This window comes from Tympanuchus pallidicinctus, unplaced genomic scaffold, assembly GCF_026119805.1.
Source record: "Tympanuchus pallidicinctus isolate F22 unplaced genomic scaffold, pur_lepc_1.0 scaffold12, whole genome shotgun sequence".
Lineage (NCBI taxonomy): Eukaryota > Metazoa > Chordata > Aves > Galliformes > Phasianidae > Tympanuchus > Tympanuchus pallidicinctus.
Window position 1 is genome coordinate 9,149,404 of NW_026294637.1, and position 24,423 is coordinate 9,173,826.

Genomic DNA, 24,423 nt, shown 5'->3' on the forward strand with positions numbered 1-24,423 from the left:
GCCCGCCCCACCGCCCGGCACCTCGGGCCGCCCCCTCCCGCCCCGCCGCCTCGGAAACCGGAGCCGCCCGTTGTTCCCCGGCGCTGGCGGCTGGGCCGAGGGAGCCCCGTCGGAAGGGCCGGCGCGGGAGGCCGCGGTGTAGCGGCGTCGGAGCCCCGGCGCGCGGGAACGCCGAGTGCCGGCACCGAGGGGAAGCCGGGCTGAGGGCCGGCCGGTGCAGGTCCGTGTCAGGCACGCAGCTACATCTCTGCTATCTGCGTTAGGATTTGGCTGGGTTTCTAACGAGGACATCGAGATTTTAAACGTTTCGATACAGGAGAACCGCGCTCCCAGAAGCCGGTGAGCGCTCAAACAGCGGTCGGTGGTGAGAAAGAAGCGTCCCGTGCTGCGCGGGCACGGCGCGGCGCTGCGCTGGTAGCGTAGCGTGCAGCGTAACTTTGTACGGGCATCCCGCACCGCTCCGCGCCGCTCCGTCCTGCCACGAGGAGTTCACCACAAGTGGTGCAGAGGAGGACAGCCCAGGGCCCAGGAGATAGGCCCTGTCCATCAGGAAGAGGATTTGCTGCGGCGTACGAATGCTCCCAGTAAATACCTGAGGAGTTAGCACCAGATAGAGGAAAGAACCGTTTAATTTGTGAGGCAGAGCTGTGAAGGAACTTTCAGTCATTTTCTGGAACGGATTTTTGGCTCTGAGAAGTGAAGGCTCTGATTTTTTTACACTAAGATAAGGGAAAACAGAAGTCCAGTCTTAAGATGTCATTTTGTTTGTTTACATTCAGCAGACTCATTTTACGTGACCATCTCTTAGAGGAAGGAACATGGTGGCCCACAATGTGTCTGTGCTGTATGCATTACACACAAGCTGTTGTGTGGTTATTTCAAGTGAGAAAGGTCTAATGTCTGTCCAAAGGAACAGGAATGGGTTAAACTAAACAAACGATCTGGTAAAAACATGATGCAACTCCTAAAAGTAATTTAGTCCACCCTAGTGTCAAAATTGCCTTTGGATGAGTCAGGGCTAAATTTATCACCTCCAAATGCCTACCTTTCAATGCACAACCGGTTTACTTCTCAAGCTCTCAAATCTATAGGCTGCTCAGTCCTGTGCAGCTGCCACTGTGCAGTCTCAAGATTCACGTCTCAAACTTCTCTTCATTCCTGTGTCCTTACAGTCAAATGCTATGTGGGAAACTTCTTCCTTAGCACTCTGCCAGCATATTCCAGCACTGATTTGCCCAGTGATTGCTTATCGGGTCCTATTTCAGCTTGAGTAAGAACTGTCAGAGCAAATTGGGCATGGCAGACTAACAACGAATTGCCTATAGAGGGGTTCACTGCTTGAATCTATTGTGTTGAGATCAACTTTTCAGGAAAAAAAAATCATTATGAGTGTCTGAAAGGAGAAAAGGCCCCTGAAAGGGAATGTTTGAAATGATTGTTCTCAGGAGCATGTTTTTTCCTTACTTTCTTATCTCTCACCATGTACAGGAGGAGGTACTGAGCCTTCCTGCTCCCTTGTTCCTTTCCAATTTGGACAGAGGAACCCCCATGTCCATCTCTAACTGCACTGATGATGTGGATTCCAGTATTCAAAACTTTCCACTACATAAATCTTAATTTCTAGTAGCTACAGATCTTTCTAATTCTGGTTTTGCTTCTCCATGCCAAAATATCCTGGCTTCTATTTCAGCCTTTATAAAGAAAACAACAACTCAAGCATTCTTGTTTCAGTAGCTCTTGCAAAGCAAAGCCACCAAACTGATCTTGTCTTCCAACAGCAGCATCCAAAACCATTCTGTCGAGCAGACGGTTAAGCATGGGACCTTGCCTTTTATCTTTTCAAAAAAGAAGAAATCTGTCATTTTGAGTAAACTGTAGTGTACTTTTTATTTTTTCATTTATTTATTCCTCTTTGTAAATTCTAGACCCAAATTCTAGAAACAAGTGGGCAAAAATCTGTTCAGCTAATCCAGACTGTAACCACTGGCCAACTTCTCCATCAGCAAATATTTCAAAATTTGGCATTTTGTCAAAGATTAAGCCAAAAAGCAAGCTGTCTTACTGAGTGAACACCGTCAGCTTAAAAGCAAGCATCCTCAAAATCTACCAGTTGAATTTCTTAGAAGCTGAAAGTATTGTTGTGGGGAAGAAGTAGAAAGACCTTTCAAATCTACATAACACCACTTGCACCAGAAGAACAATGTAAAAATGAAGTAGGTGTAGGAAGCCTTTAACAACATAATCACTGATAAGCATTTTACAAGAAAAGGGTGCTGATATGCTGCTGTCATCAGAATAAGTGTGACTTCTCAGCTTCATGTCACATCATCAATTATATTCATATATTGATATTGTAAAAGCATCTTTTTTTCATAGTTTTTCTTGAATGTTATAAATGGTACCAACTTCATAAGGGTGCCATCATGCAACTTTTCAACTATCTAGCAATATCAGATGTCAGTTTAAGATTGAAAAACAAGCATATGCCACTTAAACAGTAGTGAAGGGCAGGAAAACAAAATGGATTAACAAAACCATGAAAATTTGGACTCATGCAGAAATTGTCCCAGAATCATGTTTATTGATAACACAGTTCCCAGGGTTCTGGTCTTGTGTTTCACCTGAAAGGCAAGCTCTTAAGCTGCACAGTGTAAAAAATGATGATCCTTCACCACACTCTAATGTTCCATGTCAGAAATCATAAGACTTTTGTCTAGATGATCATTTTTAGATAGGTAGCTCAACTCTTTCTCAAATGACCACTACAAGCCTCATTCCACATGAAGAACTCCTCACTGGGAATCTCTGTCCTTAGCAACAAACCAGATCCAGATGTGTGGCCATCAGACTGGCAGTTCTTAAACCACAAGTGATGTGCTGAGAACAATGCCAGCTTCTTGATTAGACCATTACTGGCATAAGAATCATTTATAACACAAAAGATGTTTCTCCTCATCCTGTCTACTAAATGGCAGCAGATCAGTCTTGTTCTCAGCACTTAGAAGGCATTTGTAAGCATGCCAGCAAAAGAATACTGTGGACTTAAATATGCCTGTTCAGTAATGTTCAGCTTCAAAATAGGAGACTAACAGACCACTTGGTTTTTGTGTCTACTCTTAGTCTGGGAAACAGCTCTTACGTTTCATAACTGCCTCCAACATCACAACAAATTGGAGGGCTTAACATTACATTGAGACACGGCTAATTGTATCTTGAATCAAAGTAAGGACATTAATCTATACAAATACAAGTAGGGTGAACCTTAAGCAAGCACATGAAGATCAATTCAGGGATTAAGAGACTATTTATAGATCATGGAAGCATTGCTCATGTGTTCACATACAGCTCTGCCAAGCAGCAAACTTTCATTGCATTATGATGCCAGCTACAAAATACCATCCCAGTACAAAACAACTTGTGTCACTCAATTTCACTGAACTAAGATGGCAGATTCTTCAGAGTATATTCCCTTTATTTGTAAATAAGTTTTGAAGGCAGAAGAAGTCAGTAACCAACTGACCAGGTAAAGATGAATGAAAAGATGAATTAAAAGCTTCATGACTGGGGCTTTTGTTCTATTTATTCATTTGCTGGGGGCAGCTTAAACCACATATAACTGCAACTCCTTGACAGCTTTAAATCCAACCTATTTTATTTGTGAATTTCTTGCTAGTTGAGGGCATAAGACCTAATAAATAATGTTGTATTGTAACACACAGACTGCAAGGTTCACCAGGGGCAATACAATGTAGTTCATATGGTATGCACTGGGTGTCAGGAGGGCACCTGCTAATGATCTGCTGAGGATTTGGGGGAATTCCCCAGCAACAATCACACTACCAAAGAAACAAGCCAAGAGAAGGTAGTCATTAGCGTGCATTTCACTTACAAAACTGGAATATTGGTACCAAAATCATGGAACTTCTTTTTGTATTACAGCCTGTCTCCTCAGCAATGAATAATCTCAGAAAAAGAGACATTTCAGAACAAAATTAATAGGCAGTAAAAGAGAGTATGTATGTCATTTATACTATTTGACTAAAACTGCAAGTGGCAAGAGTGTGGCTTCTCAGTAAGAATCTTGTTAATCATGTGGAAATCAAAATGCTAGCTGAACACCTTGTTAGAAGGGGAGGAGATGTGTCCTCTGTCTGAAGTAATGTCGTGCCTTGACAGATTGCAGACATTTAGCAGCGATTGAAAAGCAAATAGTTTCACAAAATATTCACTGTTCAATTGTAAAGATATCTTGGTAGGAAGTAGTAAGTAAAAACAAAGATTTTTCTCGCATTTGCTTCTCCAACTACACAGTAACAGAGTCTATTGTTTAAAGAGTAACTGTTTAAAAATATGTCAAAGTGTAACATTTTTATAGGGCCTGCCGTGTCAGTGTTGGAAATGCTATTTAAAATAGGTATGTGGTGAGAAAATCTTCTAAGCCCTAATTAATTGGTTTCATAAAGCGTTTTCAGATAAACAATGTGAAGAATGCTATTTCTTGTATATCTTTAAAACATGTAAATGTGCACAATGAAAACTGAAAGCTACCTCCGCCGCTGGAGTGACTCAAAATTTCCATGATGTTTGTGCCAGTCGTACACATAGTATTCTAACTTAGGATTCTGGAAATGTATTCTCAGGAATGTATTTATTAGCAGGAATTAGCAAGAATCACTTGTAGAAATGATATGGCAAAGAATTATAAATTTGAAAGCAATCTGTGGAAGTTGTATTATTGTCAGCTTTAGATTACAATAAATTCTCTGATAGAGGAAAAGACATCAGCTGCTCTTATTTTGGACTTTTAATCAACATTATATAGGCACTATAAAAGACATTAAAAAAAAATAAAATCCTTGCCCTTTAGTAGGGCAGCAATGTAAGACTGAATTTCTTGCATGGATCCAGTTCTTCAAAACTGCAAGGTCACATTACCTGTACACTCCAATTGAAACAGTGCAGGTTGATGCACACCAGAAAGAAAACAGTAACAACCACAATAAAAAGATCAAGGAGATAACTTTATCGTTATTATTTGAGAGCATTTTTGCTATGAATTTACATATTTGAATAATTTTAATGCTAATGCTAATTCAGTTATGGATATGTATGTCTGACATTCACAGCAGTAATATGAATCAGATGTAAAAGATTATAAGAATGTAATTGAGCATGGAAAAGAAAAGCTGTTAAATTGTCCTAACAAGGAAGTTTAATCAGAAACAAATCCATTATTTACTCTGAATTCTTTTTCCTCCCAAAGCAGAGAAGAGATACTACCTACTTATGAGAACAATTGCTAGTCCCTGTAAAAATACGTGCCAGTGCAAAAACTCAGATTGTAACAACAAACTACATACATCATAGCAACAAACAAAAAGCTACTTAGAACATGCACAAATCTGAGTTCATGTGAGGAAAAGGAAAGGGAGGAGAATGTGAATAACCTCAGGAACAAACGATTGAAAACAGTGTGCTTTGTAACCCAAACCTTGCTGACGGATCTCACAGAACTGGCTGGGTTTAACTGGAAGGGCCTCTGGGCAAGTATTCCTGTCCCTGGGACCTCCGTGGCATCACAAGTATCTCAGAAATCCCTGCAGTTTGATCACCAAATCCTTCAGTTCTTCAATACAAGTCAATTCAGCTTCTCCTCTATCCTCTTGCTGATGGGGAAAGGAATCTCAAAACAAAGTTCTTTTACGAATTTCCATAGCAAAAAAGCCACAGCATGAACTAGCTCAGGCCATTACACAGCCTTGAAATTGTGTTGCTCAAAAGCATAAACACTCCCTGACCTTCTGTTTTGCTGGCTAGCGATCAGGACAACCTTCATAGCTATATAATACAATACTGTTGAGCTTTAGTCAGCCGTTGATTTGTAGCCATTCTGTTACATGAGATCAAACAAAAGCTTCTGCTAGGGCCAATTTGAACTGCTACAGTTAGATGATCTTTCCCCCTCAGTATTAATGCCTACTATATTCCCTAGATAAAAAACTGAGCATATTAAGAAGGCAAAGGAACAGGACAGCATTTTACTGACAATCACATGTAAGACCTTTTGGGAAAAGGATTTTTTGCAATTTTTTCTAATTTGACTGGTGAATATAATCCCATGACTTCACATTTTAAAATGGCTATGATCCATCAGATAATCGTACAGATAATGCCAAAGAAAAGCCAGCTGATTTTTAAAGAAGGAGCATAGCATAAATATTACAAGGTGAAGCAAATGTCTGAGGCTTATTGTCTACATGTAGGGAAAAACAAGAAAAAAGCCACCTACACCCACCCCCCCAAAAATCACAAGAAAATGTTATTTAGTATTCAATTAGCTCTCACTTTCAAAACTTTTTGAATTAGTCCATTTGCCTTTTATCTGATAGAATTTGATAGGCATCAAGGTTGTAATTCTTCTTTCCTTTGTCTCATTTCCTGATTATTTTCCTTTTTTTTTTTTTTTTAAGACTCCAGATTTCTTTCATGCTATTTTCATTTCTATTCCCTCATTTTTCAGTGTCAACTTTTTTATTCCTTTCTTAGGCTGTCTCATAGGTCTTTCTTAGTTTTTCTCTCTTGCATAGCTTTCTCTTCCTCTGATCGAGGCTGCCCCAACCATTATCCTTTTTGTTCATTAGCCTTTCCCTCGTTTCTCCTCAGCCGTCTTCCATATTAATTAGCTTTCTGTAGCATGCAGTGTATTACTGACATTGTTCATGACATGTTCACATTTTCACAAAGTTCTCTGTAAGCCGGGCAGTCACAAATGTTGGCTCCCATGTGACAAACCAACCTGTGAACGATCATAGAAAGATAGGAGAAAGATAACAGTGAAGAAAACTTACTAATGCCCAGGTCATCCCTTGACTGAAAAAAAAAACTTGCAGACAATAATGTATCCATCCACATTGTCACCATTTCCCTCATGCTTTTTTTTTCCAGTTCCCATGACAACTGATTCATTTCATAAAAAGCTGGCACTTTATTCCCCTAAAACAAGCTCTCAAACTGGTCTCTTCAGGTTCCCCTGAATGTAACAGGTATATGGCAACGAAGCAGCAAGTTTCACAGCTTCCAGGATTTTCAGAGCCTCAGCTATTGGAGGGAATCTGGGCTTTGCCTCCTTGCCATTCCGTGTGTGCCTTGAGGCAAGGAAAACACAAAGGTGCTAGTTTCGTTCTTCCAAGTCAGCAGCATGACTTTTCTTTTAAATATAGCCTCTGTGCTACTTGCTGCTGTATGGTTGGTATGCTATATCTTCTTGTGCCCTTTATCCCATTTCAATCGCTTCCATCTTGCCTAAGGTTCCCTAAAATTCGTTCTGAGAAGCACACCGCATTTTCTTGGTCTCAGTTTTGTCCTAATAATAAACCTAAATGCAGAGAGGTGACATACTATACTCCTCTTTTAGCCACACGCTGCCATAAATGCTGACAAGTCAGGAGCTGTGACGAATACCTTTCAGCTCCATAATTTAAATTGCTGCTGTATTTACACCAAAGCTCCAGCAGATGGCAAAAAGATCCACCTTGTGTTTCTAAGGTCAGCGCCTGCTCCGATAGGACAACCGAGTCTGTCTTCTCGCTTTCGTACCTGAAGCCCATAAACGTATTAAATCAGTAACCTTGTTCTGTTTGTCAGAATTTGCCGAGTTAATCCACAACTTTGGGCCATTGCTGGAACGAGGATGTTAAATACGATGGCCTCCGATGGAAATAAACGCACCAGGCCATGTGCCTTGAGGCTGTTTGGCCTCATTTGCCTTTAAGTTTTCGATGCACACACCGAATCGATTGCTTTTATACATAAACTGCACAACGCACACACCCAACAGGCGTCCATATTTTAATGTTATTCCACAAATAGTTAAAAGAGGCGCCTATGCTTGTTTTGCCTGTTAATGCACCAAGACAGATCTCCGCACCGCGGCACCGCACTCCCTCCCGCCTTCGCACGGCCCAGCTCGGCCCTGCGGCGGGCAGCACACCGCCGCGGCACGCAGGGCAGCGCCCGCCCCCAACAAAACGCCTACGGACACAACCCCGCTCCGTCCCTCCGCCCACACGCGGACATGGCCGCCCCCGCCGGGTGAGAACGGTTCCGTCGCGCGCTTGCGCAGAGAGGTCGCGGCGCATGCGCAGCGAGCTGCTGACGTCGCGGCGCGCGGCGGAGATGCTCGTGCCGCCGGCTGAGTGAGCGTTCGGCCCGGCGCGGCCCCTCAGGGCGGTGATGGCGGCCGCCGCCGGCGGTGCGCCCGTGGAGGCGCCTCCCGCCGCCACCGGTGCCTCCGCCGCCGCCACGAGCGGTGCCGCCGCCGCGGAGAGCGGTGCGGTGCTGCAGCGGGAGCCGCTGTACAACTGGCAGGCCACCAAGGGCTCGCTGCGGGAGCGCTTCGCCTTCCTCTTCTCCAACGAGCTGCTGAGCGACGTGCACTTCGTGGTGGGCAAGGGCGGCCCGCGGGGCGGCGGAGCCGGGGCAGCGCCTCCAGGCCCCGGCCAGCAGCGCATCCCCGCCCACCGCTTCGTGCTGGCGGCCGGCAGCGCCGTCTTCGACGCGATGTTTAACGGCGGCATGGCCACCACCTCGGCCGAGATCGAACTGCCCGACGTGGAGCCCGCCGCCTTCCTGGCGCTGCTCAGGTCAGCCCCGGAGCCGGGAGGTTCGGGTTGGCCGTCTGCGCTGCTCGGCCTCGGCCGGGAGCGCCGCGCATCCTGCCCGCGCTCCGGCCGCAGTCGGGACGAGGGCGCCGCGTCCTGCCGGCGGCCTGCGGGCTGCTGCCGCTCCCCGCGCTGCCTTCCGCGAGAGGAAAGGCCTCGTCGGGCTTTTCGATGATGTAATTGCTGTGCGGTGATGGGATTTAGTGACTCGGTAATCTCTGTTGTCGCTGCCCGACCGCCGAGCGGCGCCGGGAAGGAACTGAAACTGTCGTGCTGAGCTTTTCATTTCATTTGATAGTTTGCTTTGAAAATGTACTCGTAGAATCCTAGAATATTCCAAGTCAGAAGGAACCCGTGAGAATCATCACATCCCACTCCTGGCTCCATGCAGGACCGCCACTCCTCTTACAGTGAGGTTTTTATTTTTCAGAGGCAGAGCAAATTGTATCACTTTACCAAAGTAGTTGACATCCCTTTTGAAGTCAACACGTTTCAGATACCTTTGGCTGGAGAGAGCACACTGCAGAACGCAGTTATCTGGTCTGATGCACAAGTCACACAAGTGAGAGCAGGAGTGCAGTGATGAGGAAGAAGCATGCAAAGCGGGTACTGATTTCTGATTTGACCACAGTAGGTTCTGTTACTTCTCATGCCCGCAAACCTGTCTGCATTTTATTTTTACCCAGCATAGTGGTAAATAATTGTAGACACAGTTACTTGTAGTTTCTCTGTGCATCAGGCTTGTTGCTGAGGTGTGGTCATACAACTCATCTGCTCAACGTTAGGATTTTTTTTTTTGCTTGGCAAAACTTCTATAAAATGCGCTAAGCAGATTTCCGTAATTAACATTTAGAAAATAGCAATGTTATTGCCTGGAAGGAAATTTGTAGTGTCTCTAAACTGTAATGGAAAGAAAATAGCTTTCTTTTTTTGTTTTGAGGTGAGAACAGTGAGAAGAATCACACAGTGCTTTAGCAATTAGGGAAACAAGGTTTGCAGCAACTGATTTTGTTTTAAGAAAATCCACAGAATGGTGACTGTTGCTTAATAGCAAACAAACTATTTTTTGTGCTTTCATAGCCAAGAGGGAGTGGCAAAATGTAAGGTGAGGGGTTGGTGCTGAGTAGTGGGAAGTTGTCTTCCAAGCAGTAATGGTTTCAAAGGTTAGAAGTAAGTCACTGTGACGTGTGTGTGTGTGTAGATATATAAAAGCCACCAGCAGTGAGAAGTTGATATAATGAGAGATGCTTGTTTTGATTAAAAGCAGAAGCACAGTAGCAGGAGAGTTCTGAGTAAGGCTAAGAAGTAGAAGTGAGTGCAGAGTCGCTGTTAGAAGCAAACAAAAGCCACCTTGTGTTTGCAGAGCTAGTAATGGCCAGGGGACTTGTGTAAGTACGATTATACTTGTATCATGTCTAAACATCAGCAGACTGATGGACTGCTAGAATGGCTGAGGTTTGGTGTTGTCTTTGGTATGGAATGCTTGGCAGCTTTTTAGTACGAGCTTCAGTATTTTATAGAGTGCTCTTGCTCTGGACTGGAGCCTTGATACATATACACCAAGCTAACACTGGAGTAAATATAACACGTTTGTTAGAAAGATACTTGAGATCTTCAACACAGACTGCTACTGGACTTCTGTGCCCCTACATGCTGTTTTTAATGTACACCAACTGTAAGACAGCCTGTTTTTTTCTCGCTGTTGACCATTAAAGTACTGAAGTAATGCAAAAACTGTTGGAGATAATTTACTAGTGGCTAGAAACTGAAGAATTTTAACACCTCATAGTCACCAGGTGATTTTGACGACCCTTTCAATTTTCCTGTTGGATATATTTATTCACAATTTTATATTGGCTGCAGTTGCATCCTTTTTTTTACAGGATAAGTGATGTTCAACCCCACTGAGCTGAGTGGAGGAAGAACAGCAGCATTAACACAAAGTCTGCCAGTTCAGGCATGCCATGAATGGAAGTGTCAACAAAGAGATGGAGCTCTTGGCTCATGAGCAGGGAGGTTTTTACAGAGAAGACACACCTAGAGTTCTTTTTTATGAGCAGATGAATGCATCGTGATTATCCATCCATATACTAAAAGGAACCAGGATTATACAATAAGCACAATGCACTTTATTACCATACATAACAGTTCTTATAGCTACCTTTGGGCTTGGCAAATCCGTACTTTTTAGTAATTGCAGAGGACTTCCGGCTGTGAAAATTGCAGAGAAGTATTGGCATTGTCAAAAACTCGAAGTATTGAACTTGAAAGAGTGAAGACAAAAAAGTCCTGGTTATGTGACATTCTTAAAATCTTTGGGCAGTGCATAGTGTAAGTTTTCTTAGTTCAGAAGTCTGCACTGTCACATACCCTGTTCCCATTGGTGCTTATGCCAGTGTTGGTCCATGGCTAGAAAGAGATCGTGAGGTCAACGTGATGGATTTGATGCTGTGTGACTTTCTGTTATCAGAACTTTAGCTGCTGAAGTCCCATTAGTTTTGCTATTGACGCACTTCTGGTTAGGGAGTGTCTCCTTAGTGTGTCCAGGCATGCAGAGCAGGAGAGAGATGGGAGCATAGAGCTTCAAGCGTGTCTTCCATGGGATGACAGAACGTCCTGTGGCTAACAGAACACACTTGAATGAAAAGCTTGTGTGCGTATTCACTGTTACCACATTTGAATTCCTCTATTTTGGCTGTGTAGTTGTATTTTGTGTGTGGATTGGATGGGGCAAAAGCCTGCGAAACAGGGAAAAGAAGCATTGGAAAAGAGCAGGTTGGAACTGTACCCTAATTCTCAAGGAAGTGCTGAAAGTACCAGTCCATACGTTGGCTGCATGTTGTACACACTTCAGGAATAAAATCAAAATTGTGTTGTAAAAACAATTTGGTGATTTAACTTTTTTTTCCCTTTGTTAGATATAATGCAGCTTTTTTGCAGTCCGTTCATTTTTGACTCACATAGTTTTGACTCCAAGTTTCATAATGCTATAAAAGGAAAATTAGGACTTCTTGAAGCAGGCTTTTAAAAATCTTAAAACCAAAATCTTGATGTGCTTTTCTGGTATTTAATAAAATGCACAGAACTGCATGCATGGATCAGCTTTAAATGTACTGTCTGAAACTGCTTGCAACACAATTCACCTTTAGTTAAACTCCTTTCTAAAAGCTTTGGTGTAAATTTGGTTTAAAGAATTAGATCTCCCCCTGCTGCACTGTGAGCCTGTTGCTTTCACAGGTTACTTCTGTTAAACACAAAGTGATTGTTATTGCATCAGAACCTATTTCTTCCATCTCAGCTTGTTTCCCGTTTATTTTTAGGAAGTCTGAAAAGAAAACACAAAGAACTGCAAAGAAAAGACTTGCCCTTTGTTGTGCAATTCATGCATTCAAAAACGTGTCCTGGTTTATTATATTTAATGACCTGTGTTTGTTGGGAGCAGAACTATGTACCATGGATAAATGTCTGTAAATCTGATGAAATATTGAAGGTTATCTTCAATGTCATCTGTCATTGTAAGAAAGGTTATTTTTAAGAAATCGTCTCTTCCATACAGAGCCTCAAAACAAAGCTTATCTCACCTGGTCTCAAGTAACAGCTGTTCAGTATAGAGGGGTTTGTGCCTGTTTTTATGGAAACTTTTATCCTTTGGTTTGCTCCTTTATGCAAAAATTTCAACAAATCGTGCAGCCTCAAGCAGTGCAGAGAAGCCAAGGCTTTTCTTGTTGCTGCCTGCAGCAAGAATAGAAGAGTCAAGGTCATCTCTTAGAATTGTACTCCCATTTCCTTCTGAGCATTAGAGAATGGTGACTGACACAAGGCACGCAATTATCACATCAGATGTTGACACTCTTTTCAAGAGTTGCAATGAAGCTAATGTGCATTTCAGTAGATTGAGATAAGTAATACAGCCATGGAGGGTTATGTGTTGATATGTGCACCTCAAGATGTGTTTTTATTATATATATTTGTATATTGATTTCTAGGTTTCTTTATTCAGATGAAGTTCAAATTGGTCCAGAAACAGTCATGACTACTCTTTACACTGCAAAGAAGTATGCAGTTCCAGCCCTGGAAGCACACTGTGTAGATTTTCTAACGAAGCACCTCCGAGCAGATAATGCCTTCATGCTCCTCACTCAGGTAGGTAAATTTAAGCTTCTTTTGGTTTTCTATGAAAATTAGTGTTTGGGGGGAAGTGAGCATATAGTATTACTTCACAGTGGGTTTACCATCACATAATCTAATTTTTGTGTGAAAATAATTTTGTTGTTTTGTTGGCATTTTTACATTCTTGGCTTCTAGTGATATTAATGTAGAGGAAGAAAAGAATAAAACCTTTTTTGTTGTTAATATATGATGTATTGGGATGCTTCAGATGGGTTCAGTTTATGAAGCTTATGTGAATATCTCAATTGGTTGTTTGTTTTTTTTGTTAAGACAGTTTACTGTGACAGATTTGGTGTCTACTTCTTAAAATTATATGAAATGAAAAATGCAAACGTGAAGGAAAACCCAGATGGAGTATATTTTCAATTATGTACTCCTCTTGGAATTTAAGTGCCCTGGAAGATAGAACCACAAGGTGTAGAGAAATCATCCTATTTTATTCTAGACCTATACTAGATGAAAAAAATACTTGCTTACTAGAATTAGTAGCTTATCAACAGGATGCTTGCAGCAGCAAATTAACTGAAGATGTACTTTTCTTTCTTAGGCTCGCTTGTTTGATGAGCCTCAGCTTGCTAGTCTTTGTCTTGATACGATAGACAAAAGCACTATGGATGCAATAAGTGCAGAAGGATTTACTGATATTGATATAGGTAAGTTCCTTCTTGTGTCTTAAGCATTAAACTTCCCAAAGGAATCATGCTGTTGTGTTGCTACACACTGTTTCTCTTTTCAGGGTTGCACAAATTGGATGCAATGTATAGAATTTGTGTTTAAAAAAAAAAAAAAAATCTAAAATGGTTTGAAATTCTGCTTGTAATTCTTCTGGTTTCAATGTTTTTTCTTTTACAAAAAGTCAGCAGTGATAAATCAGTTTAGTTAAATTTGATTGTTACTGTGTCTATATAACATTTCAGTTCATCTAGATTATGTCTCAAACTCAGCCTGAAGGAAGGCATTCCAGCTGCTTCAACATCTTGTAAAGTCGCTGTTAACTTGTGTTCAGTGGACTGATACCCAGACTGTGAATGTTGATCTCTACTCTTGATAAATCTCAAATCCAGCCTGCATTTCTGATATATTTTATGACAGCAAACATGGCTTGCTCAAATTCAGGGCATATAAAAACTTCTGAAGACACCAGGTTCAGAATGCAAAACCAGCTTTTTAGATTCATCATCTATGATGAACTGAGAGGAAAACTTGGACAGACTAAATGTTGAATGGCCTATAGAATATTTTTTTTTTTGCTTAAATTGTTTATGAAATGCAACAGTGAATAAGAAGTACAGGAAAAGCTGCTCCTGTAATGTGCATGCACCTTTCCTCCCACCCTGTGTTCCTCCTTCAAGCTTTGTGGGAGGCAAATGTGTCAATGTTTAAAATCCTTTTCATGCATGTTTAAACTGGCTGTATGTGCACCACTGCTTTGTGTGTCTGTAGTTGATGCAGACTGGCAGACAGGTACTTGGATGAGAACATGACGATGCTGTCATAGGTGATTTGGTTTTTTTCCTAGTGTACATTAACATCATGTTAACACTTTACATGATTGCTGCCAGTTTTGATCTTGCCATAGCTTTGGAAATTCTGTATTAAGATTACTTAAAATATGTAGAACTTGTTCGGATGAATAGTGACGTACATCTGTTAACATTTTTTCTTTAGACACATTGTGTGCAGTTCTAGAAAGAGATACCCTTAGTATTCGAGAAAGTAGACTCTTTGGAGCTGTTGTTCGTTGGGCAGAGGCTGAATGTCAAAGACAACAACTGCCTGTGACATTTGGAAACAAACAGAAGGTCCTTGGAAGAGCTCTTTCCTTAATCCGTTTTCCTTTAATGACTATTGAAGAGTTTGCAGCAGGTAAGTTTTGGGATTCTTTGTCTTACTGTTAGACCATAGCTCTGCACTGCTGATCTGAGTGTTGAGTTGCTTAATGCTCTGTTGTGTTATTAACACCTTACTAATAAGCATTGTGATGCAATCTTAAGGAAAGCAAAACATCTTGTATATAATGTACCCTGGCTACTGGAAAATATTAGCATCATCCTTGGTTTGCAGATAAATGTGGTTTGAATACAACAGTTGGAGTAGTTCTTAGAATTACCTTAGAAGTTTTTTCTTTTTGCAGGCCCTGCTCAGTCAGGAATCTTGTCAGATCGGGAAGTAGTAAATCTTTTTCTACATTTTACTGTCAATCCTAAGCCAAAAGTAGATTATATAGACCGACCAAGATGTTGCCTCAGAGGAAAAGAATGCAGCATTAACAGGTTCCAACAAGTGGAGAGTCGCTGGGGCTACAGTGGAACAAGTGATCGCATCAGGTATGGCTTTGGAAACTATTTGAAGGAGAGACAGAAGTGTGGGAAGAAAGGCAGGGTATTACTCAACTTCTGCTTTTTGGCAGAAGATATAGTAACAAACATGTATCAGAGAACCAAGTTCAAAAGTCTGGAGTCCTGGATTGTTTGCTGCATATCCAGTTTTGAAATACTAAGTCTTGATCTGTTTTTACTCCAGTAATATTAAAAAAAAAAAATTAAAAAAACCCAGGTTATTAATTTTTTTTTAAAGCCCAGTGGTAAAATGTCACATTATAAAGCTGATACCTTAATAAGGTGGGGCTTTTCCTTACTATTGACATTTAAATGCAGAACACTATTGAAAATATGAATGCAGTGCTGTTTCTGGGTTAGCTTTCTAGACCACTATGCGAGTCTTTCTTGCTTGTCTGGGAACAAGTTAACAGACCCATCACAGTTGCTTAGATTCCTTTATTGGCTTCTGTTTTACTAGGTTCACAGTTAACAGAAGAATTTCCATAGTGGGATTTGGATTATATGGATCTATTCATGGACCCACAGACTACCAAGTTAATATACAGGTACAGTGTATTCTATATACGCTTATTTAAGCAGAAACTATGCTTAATACAAAAGGTTTGGAGTATATTTGGATAGAGTAGGAGCAGTCTGATAGGTCAGGAGTCTAACCTGTTTTATCCCCAGCAGTCATAACTGGATGGCCGGGGAAACATAAGAACAGTATAAAACTTACCTTCCTTTTCAGTCTATTCTTGAGTCATTTTCAGAATAGGTATTTCTTGGGGCCAGTTTGGTCTTTCAGTTTGGTAACTCCCAGTGAATTGTGCTGCAGAATACTCCTATGGTCTAACCTCAAATTCCTGCAAGTTGTCTGTAACTGAATTTCACAGCTTTACAATCGGTTCAGTTGTGCATTAAGTCTGTCCTCTTAATAATGTTTCTAGTAATTCAGGAAAGAATTTTGCATTTGTCATTAGCAGCTGTCAGAAATTATTGACATATGTAATGACTGCCAAAAAAGTCTGCTAAAAAAGCCCACTGTGTCATCATAAAGGTACTAGAAAAAAGATAAGATGGCACTGTGTTACTTCATGAAAGCAGGGCATGCTCGCATCTTGGGTCCTGTGGGAAGTATTGGTCTCTCACTGTATAGTGCAGAAGGTAGTAAAAAGAATAATGAAAATTATTCATAAGCTACTGCTTTATGAAAGTGTGACCAGAAATGCTAGGACACCTTGCGTTTGTAGGGGAGGAAGTAATGAGCAGAGGGGAGCAATACTTGTGAGAGCAGTGGGTAAAGTATCCTTCTTTTGGATCTGATCGTGTTTGAACGTGTGCATTCACCTATGGCGGACTCCTGAGAAGATTATAGAAGAGAGGTGTGCACTAAATCTTCCCTAATGAGATAGTTCTGGATGGTGGGGGAATGGAGCTCAGACTCTTATTTTAGCTTCTTTTGAGCCAGCTTCCTTATTTTCCTTTTTGAAGTTCAGCACAGCTGTGGTAGATTTGATTTTGTTGTTCGTGTAGGAATGTTGACTCTGAGTATATTATGGACACTGTTACATAGTGTTTCCATTATGAAATTTTAAATCTGATCCTGCTAATCACTCAGTACCAAATGAAGGGTTGTGTTTCTTCCTACTGAGCAAGTGGTGAGCAAGCTCATGAAACGATCAGTGATAGTATCTAAAAATGTCCCCCCTGCTTCGTGTCCTGATGTGACACTTGCCCAGTCTGAGAGGCTAGTTGAAGATGCCACTAAAACTGTATTTCCTGCTCCTGTAGCCTGTCTGATCTCTCTTAGGACGTTGTGCTGAGGATTGCCTGCTAGTAATGTTGATCCACCACTGTATCCTTCCCTTTAAAGTATGGAATTTCAATCCATTTGAATTCTCTTACTGAGTTTAGCTTTGGTTTGATTCTAAGCTTTCTAACAAAGTTTTAACTTTCTGCAGCTGCACTGTTACTCTGTGCTGTGCGTGTTAAAGCCTGGCATTACAACACTGCATTGATTTACTGGGTGTGTGGAAAAATTTGTGAAAGAACCTGTGACTTCAGTTAGGAACAGACACTCCCCATCTTATTTGTCCCCACCTTATTTGATAGACATCTAGCGTTTGCTGGTAATTCTGTTTCAGTTTATTTCTTCACGTTGTATTTAAAGGGCAGTTTGTCTTCTGCTTCCTGTTTGATGCTTACTGCTCTGTTTTGTACTTAAGGACAGGAATTCTGTGCTGCCTACCAGGTTATATCACACCAGTCTGTTATGTTAAAGGAATAGTACTTCAATATTAGAATTGTTAGTATTTCTTTAGATTGCGGATGGAAAAAATGACCATGAAACCCTGTTTCAGGGAGCATACCTTGCCTGAAAGAAGGACTTCATGATTGTTGTTGTTGTTGATAGTTTTTAGTGGAATAGTCATTAGAAATGTGCATGTTACTATAAAGCTCTGATATCCTACTTCTCCAAGAAATGTTCAGCAGCGTGGATTAGAAATGGAATGAGAAGTGTGATATCTGCTGCTTGTGGTGTCCTGGCTAGTGACTCCTGTTTGCCAATAAAACTGAAGGCAAAAGAAATATGAGATGTGAACATAAAGACATAAACAGTGTAAAGCATGGAAGAACAAGTCCCTGCTTTATTCTAAGAACACGTCATTGACTGTTCATCTGTAAAATCTTGTTTACTGAATGGGCCACAGCCAGTGAAACATTGAGGTCCAGCCTCATGCGCTTCTCTCATGCGGGCTGTGTAGGTGTGCAAAGATCAGCAAATCTAAGTTACAGGATCACGTGTAGATTATTAAGGTCAAATGCTAAAGGCTTAAGAGCTATTTATCTCCTGTCAGACAAAGCCTTTAACCTGGTTGGTGTGGCACTGTGGGCTAGATTGGGCATACAGAATGGACAGCCTGTGTAAAACTCAGAATCTGTGGCTCAGCGCAAGGCCGGGTCAGCCCTCACAGTATTACTGTTAGGAAATTAAAGCTACCTTTTAATCTGAGGTGCACTGTTGTTGTAATTAAACTGGGTGGAATAGGCAGGTGTTTTCTTGGAATGTTCCAGTGTGCATACAGTGAGAGCCTTTTGCAAGTTTGTAAATGTAAAAGCACAGTTCTCATGTTTTTCTGCAGATAATTGATTATGAGAAGAATCAAACTCTAGGACAAAACGATACTGGATTTAGCTGTGATGGAACTGCCAATACATTCAGAGTTATGTTCAAAGAACCTATAGAGATTTTGCCAACAGTTTGCTACACAGCCTGTGCAACATTAAAAGTAAGAATGCTTAACAGTATAAAGTAAAACATTATTGTAATGCAAAGGTTTTTCTTTCATCTGTTTCGTGATGGGAATGTGTCGTCTTGGGGTCTTATTCTTGGTGTTGTGTGGAAAGGAGGCAGTAGCTAAACTGTGTGGTAACTTTTAAAGCTGCTTTCTCTTTGTTCTGTGCACAGAATTTATAACTGGATCCTGTGTGACTTCACACAGGAGTTAAAATAAATCCTAATGAAAGTCACTGTGGATCTATGTGGGCAAATGCACTATTTGGAATATTTAATCTGGCAGCTGTCTTTATCAAAACTTGTTTGATTTCTTTTGTTAAGGACCAGTTGTAATCAAAAAGACTGAGAGCTTTCTTTTCTTGCTTTTATATGCCAACGCTAAAATAGAGGAAAACAATGATTTGTCCTAGGAAAATTGACTCATTCAATGTTTTCTGTAAAAATTTTTTATAAATAAAATTATTTTAAAGATAATTCCCTGTTCAGAAATCAAAGTCAAGTGGATTGAAAAAAAAAAAAGTGCTGCATCTGAAGTGGGAGAATAAATGAGAATATAGACAACTTGTATGACAAGAAGTATGAGAAAACGTTCATTCATTATTAGTGGGATAAAACCAAGTGGTTTAGATCTACTGTCAGAGAAACCTTTCTTATTTAGACTTAAAGAATCTGTTTCTGTTATCTGTAACTTGTTATGCAACTTCTGTTATGTGGATACAAACATTTTTACTGTTAAAATGATTTAAGTCAGTGGTGTTTAAGCTTCAATATTGTATGGGTCGTGCTTGCATTTCCATTCTGCTGCTAATCTCTTGCTGTTTTTCAGGGTCCTGATTCCCACTATGGAACAAAAGGATTGAAGAAAGTAATCCACGAATCTCCTACTGCTAGCAAAACATGCTTTGTGTTTTATAGTTCGCCAGGTAACAATAATGGTACATCGATAGAAGATGGACAGATTCCAGAAATAATATTTTATACATAATTTCATACGATCATCTACATGTCAGCATATCAGTGGACTTTCAGGGTCACCCCTAGTGAGCTAGGCAGCGCTGTGAAATGACCTGGATGTGTAAAAGCGGTACTGACTTGTTTGAGAGGTACCAGGAAAGCGATTTTATCTGCGTCGTGGTTGGTGGAACCTAATTTAACTTTTCCTTTTAACAAAGTGTGCAGTAAGTACTCTGTATACTGAAGATTGTTTTGAATGGTATGTTGTGATTTAATGGCTTTGTATTTTGAACCCTTTGTTTCTCATACAGTTGAATTCATTTCTTGAACTGGAAAATACGTACTGGTTATGAATTTCATTTGTACCTTTTCCTCAACTCATCTAACAAAGACAGTGCCTCTGCTACTGTACTCCCAGCTTGCACTTCTCTGTAAAATAACCTTGGAATGACCCTGTGGACATAAGTTACTACTATTTTTTTTTTGTTCCAAGTACATCAGCAAAGCTGGATTCATATTGCTATCAGTGGTGAGTTGTTGAATGAGTCCTGGAGCGTTGATGAACTTAGCACTCCAGGCATTATCTGCAGCTGCAGTGAAGAAATGCTATAGCAAATCCTGCAAGGAATGGGTCTTTCCAGAATCTCTTTTAATTAAGAAGGGCTGTTTTGGAACATAGAGCCGGTTATGGAAATAGCCACTGTATATACATATGTGCCTATAAGAAAATGTACAATGTGAAAATGGGAATACAAGCCTTGTTATGATATTATTTTGACTGGGCAATAATCTAATACTAAAGAATTATTATCAGCTGTGGCCTATTTGCGTGCAACTTGCTCTGTGGTCATCTGCTGCAGGCCATGGAAGACATCGTTTCCGGTCGAGTTTCTCCGCGCGGAGCGACTGTGCCGCGCATGCGCAGCAGAGGGGCGGGGCTAACGTCGTTCCCGGAAGGGCCGTGCCGAGCCATGCCGGCCCTCGCCGGCTTCCGTCAGCGGCTGGCGGCGCCGCTACGGGCCCGCGGCGGGGCCATGCCCCGGAAGGTGCGGGCGGGACGGCCGGGACCGGCGCCCAGCGCTTCGCGCCGGCCGTCCCGACGCCCGTTTCTCTCTTTCAGGGAAAAGCGGCCGGGAAGGAGCCCACCGAGCCCGGCGCCGCCGCGGGGCCGGTGTTGGCAGCGGGCGACGGCGGCGTCAGGGTGTCGGTGCGCGCCAAGCCCGGCTCCCGCCGCAGCGCCGTGACAGGTGGGCGCCGCCGGGCCGGGAGCGCGGAGCGGGGCACGCGGCGCCGCGTGATGCGCGTCGGGGCCGGACGGCGCTGTGCGGAACTGCGGAGCGCGTGGCCGGGCGGAGCCGCGCTATCGACTTGCGTTCGGATGACGAGCGGCTTTCTTTCGCTCTCCTGCACGTAACGTCGTCCGCACAGCCGGCTGCTCGCGCGCGGATCGGAGCCGTGTTTCGCACAGGTGCGCGGCGCCCGCGCTGCCGGTGGCTGCGGGTCTTGGTGGCGTAAGGCGGCGCTGCCCCCGCAGCACAACGGGGAGCCTCAGCGCTGCGCCCGGTGGCTGCGGTGCCGGAACCGGTTACGCGCGACTGTCCGACGCTGCGCTTTGTGCTGGAAGCATAGCGTTCTGCGCTGCCAACAGCTTTGAGGGCTTTAAAGACGCAGAGTCGCCCGCAGATATGGGAGTTAGTCGGGTCTTAAATTAAGATGCTTTTGAAAGCATGAACATCCATTTCTAGGGAATGACAGTTAGACACTCTGAACGCTTGTTCCGTTCCCCGTTGTAGATGTGACAGCCGAGGCGGTAGGTGTGGCTATTGCTGCACCGCCTTCAGAAGGGGAGGCGAACGCAGAGCTGTGCCGCTACCTTTCCAAGGTGCTACAAGTGAAGAAGAGTGACGTTATTTTAGAGAAGGTACTTTTTTTTTTTTTTTTTTCTTGCTTTTTTGCCTTTTTTTTTCCTTTCAGTCTTATTCTGTTGCGCTGTAAATTCGAGGCTCTGGAATGTTATTCACCGAGTACAGCAAACTCAGTCCAAAAGGCACTTGAAAAGCTTTCAATTGACTTAACAGGGTGATTCGCTAAGGAAAGAAAACTGGGATAAGAAGAACCACAGCTCTTCTTGAGATCTTTAATGAAAATAGTTCTAATTATGTGTTTTCAAAAATGTATTTGGATGTGCCTTCTGTGGCTCTTAAAGAGCCTTTTGTTTCCATTTCAAATTCAGCTCACGTAATTTATGCTTTGCAGAAAAGGTGCATTTTAGGGAAAAAAAATTGCATTCATTTTTTGAAGGCACTTCTGTATTTTCTGACAAGTACCTGTGGCACACAAGTAGAGTGTATGGAAACATCACCGTTACGGCTGGGCCTTAGGAGTTTCTTCACATGAGCTGTGTTGTGTGTTGACATGTGTTGACTATGTTAGGTGGAAACTGTTTTATTCATCACGCTGAATAAATAATTAATTTCACTTTGTGAAGGTGAGGACTCAATGAAAAATGATGCCTCTTATTTTTCTATATTTAATGCACTAGTTGGAGAAGTCTTTTAAAAGATGGTCAGGGCAATATGATCAATGAACTGAGCCCTGCTTGGGGGAAAGGTAGAGGTGCTGAGGTTTGATTCTTTTTTTCCTGACTCCTGTGTAAATTCTTTAATTTTGTCAACATTTTACAAATTACAATTTTCCTGCCTTGAAGAGTTGTTCAGATTTAATTAATAAATATAAATGCTAAGCAGAGCTAAGGATAAAAGGGACCAACATTTTCTGACCTTCTTAACTCAGTCCTCCAGTGTCCACATAAATACAAGCTAGTGTTTGTTTTCCTCAGACCACTGTTTGTTCTTGGTGGAGCACTGTGTCAAAGTTTGTACTTTATTTGTGTCTTTCCATTCTGATCTGCTAGGTGCACACACTGAGTGGTTTTTGTACTGGTTGCTCTCTGCTGTGTGCTACTTGCTTCGTGATAACACTGACAAAACAATCCAGTGTGGCGTGGTTTGGTATAATACCAGGCTTACCACGTTTCTATCCAAAAGGCTTGATTTTCATTATCAACTATCTAGGCTGTTTCAAAGGACTATTTTTCATTTTTAAATTCTTGTCTTATTTCCACATGGCAGGGTTAAGACATTTTTCTCCTTCAGGAGGTTCCAAATGGATCATGCAAACTTTTTATTATGCATAGATTACAATGTAGCACATTTGTTTCTCTTGTTTTTACTGAATCCTGGCAAATGTGTAGCTTCAGGCAAAATGAAACGAAGTTGCATGTTTACCAGTTCCAATGCAAAACAGCAATTTTGTCAGTAATATAAAAACATGTCAATGATATTTAAAATAACAGCTATTTAAATCCAAATATATGCTATATACAGTGCAGTTTGTTGTCATTTAGTGGATATTATCAAGTGGAGAGTTCAGCTTAAGAGTAACTAATACTCTGTTGGAGGCAGTGCTGAAAGATCCAAAAGTCCACATCTACCAAAAGTTTGTGGTAACTCTGTAAAACCTCAAACAAGATACAGTTGGAATTTTGCTTCTAGCTAATACAGTAGAGTAATGGAAACTTACTTTTTGTTCTAGCCTATAAGAAAGACATTATTTCAGGGCATGCTCTGGGAGCTGTAGCTGTTTTTAAAAGGAGAATAGAAAAGACATCGCTTTCGATCTTTAAAATAACAAGAAAGGATGATGATGAACCAATTCTGAAGCCTGTTAATTCTGCATAGCTACTCACTGAGAATTATTTTAAGTATCTATGTGATATATTGGCATCACAGCTTCTTTGAAATGCGTGTTTGGTGGTGATTCTCTGCAAGATGACTTTTGTGTGTTTCTAATGCAGGGTGGTAAATCACGTGATAAGGTGGTGAAGATTTTGGTATCGCTGACACCAGATGAAGTGTTAGAAAAACTGAAAAAAGAAGCTTCCACTTGACCTAAAACAAGAGTGGAAAATGGAACAATGTTATGCATCTTGGTGAACAGAATGATGTTTTTTTCTTATGTAAATTGGTCCTTCTGGGAATTTGGATACTGACTGGGAAAAGATATGCTCCTCTGCTCCTTCTTTCTTTGTTACTGGCACTGCTGTGTAGCTGAACTGTTCATGTAGGTTTGGTAGGAAAAGCCTTGTTTACAGAGGCTCTGCGTCTGCTTCTGTCAGTAACACTTGTCCTCTTCCCTGCTCTCTCAGGGTTTCTGAATGCAGCAAAATTTGGTTCATAAAGTAGAAGGCTTGGAGTGCTTTAAAGGCATCAGTGCAATGTGAAGCGCGAAACAGTCTGGGTGGTACAGACCCTGGAAGTGTTCTCTTTAATAGCTGGTGGCAGGTGTTGGGTGCAGTTCCACACTATGCTAAATATACATATCTAAAATTAATGTATTTAAAGCTAATGTATATACTGTGGTTGGTCATCACACAGGCAGGCTAAAACCAGAATTGCTAGTCTGTAATTAGTTACCTGAAAAGCAGAGCTATAATTGTGGTAGCTCTACAAAACGTATCTCAAATGTAATGACTTTTTAATAAAAGAGCAAAAAAATATTACCAAACTTTGTTTTGCATTTGTATTTTTAACAAAAACATTATTTCCCAAGTGTTAGGTACTAGAACATTACTTTAAACAGAACTATTATGCATTTTTTCTCCAGTTTAAAAATGAGCATCATCCTGCCCTGTAGCAAAACTTGTGGAGCCATGGGTAGAACAGAACGAGAGATCTGAAACACAATGGACAACTGTAGCCCAGTCTTAAGGGTAGTGAGAAAACTGAACTTCTTAACGTGGTTCAGCAGTCAGAGTAAGAGTTCAATATATGAGATAACACATGCATCTGGTAGGAATTTGCTTTTTCATCTGAGTCACCACTGATGTCTGAAATTGTTTTATTTTTACTACAGTTGCCATATTTTACACATAAGGAAATACATCTGTATATTTAATACCTACAGTAAAAAAAAAAAAAAAGTACTAACGTTACATATATGAAAGTTACAGCTCAAT

The 24,423-nt window shown here is 41.5% G+C and overlaps 2 protein-coding genes across 2 annotated transcripts; both read left to right on the forward strand.

Moving 5' to 3' along the window:
* The first annotated feature begins 8,217 nt into the window (after positions 1 to 8,217).
* BTBD1 (BTB domain containing 1) lies at positions 8,218 to 20,230 on the forward strand. The gene is made up of 8 exons (XM_052671835.1): positions 8,218 to 8,642; positions 12,647 to 12,803; positions 13,378 to 13,483; positions 14,499 to 14,696; positions 14,965 to 15,157; positions 15,630 to 15,717; positions 18,298 to 18,444; positions 19,279 to 20,230. Exons 1-8 carry the CDS (start codon positions 8,233 to 8,235, stop codon positions 19,435 to 19,437), a joined length of 1,458 nt encoding a protein of 485 aa, XP_052527795.1. The 5' UTR covers positions 8,218 to 8,232; the 3' UTR covers positions 19,438 to 20,230.
* Positions 20,231 to 20,260: 30 nt separating this feature from the next.
* Positions 20,261 to 23,972, forward strand: CUNH15orf40 (chromosome unknown C15orf40 homolog). Its single transcript, XM_052671836.1, has 4 exons — positions 20,261 to 20,452; positions 20,527 to 20,653; positions 21,200 to 21,327; positions 23,263 to 23,972. The coding sequence occupies exons 1-4, from the start codon at positions 20,270 to 20,272 to the stop codon at positions 23,353 to 23,355; spliced, it is 531 nt and encodes a 176-aa protein (XP_052527796.1). The 5' UTR covers positions 20,261 to 20,269; the 3' UTR covers positions 23,356 to 23,972.
* Positions 23,973 to 24,423: the final 451 nt, after the last annotated feature.

Bases quoted from the DNA above. Each gene is read 5' to 3' on its own strand.
- BTBD1 (XM_052671835.1), top strand. From the start codon at position 8,233: ATGGCGGCCGCCGCCGGCGGTGCGCCCGTGGAGGCGCCTCCCGCCGCC. The intron at 14,697-14,964 runs GTAAGTTTTGGG...TTCTTTTTGCAG, and splicing joins TATTGAAGAGTTTGCAGCAG to GCCCTGCTCAGTCAGGAATC. The intron at 15,718-18,297 runs GTACAGTGTATT...GTTTTTCTGCAG, and splicing joins ACTACCAAGTTAATATACAG to ATAATTGATTATGAGAAGAA.
- CUNH15orf40 (XM_052671836.1), top strand. From the start codon at position 20,270: ATGGAAGACATCGTTTCCGGTCGAGTTTCTCCGCGCGGAGCGACTGTG. The intron at 20,654-21,199 runs GTGGGCGCCGCC...TCCCCGTTGTAG, and splicing joins CCGCCGCAGCGCCGTGACAG to ATGTGACAGCCGAGGCGGTA. The intron at 21,328-23,262 runs GTACTTTTTTTT...TTTCTAATGCAG, and splicing joins GTGACGTTATTTTAGAGAAG to GGTGGTAAATCACGTGATAA.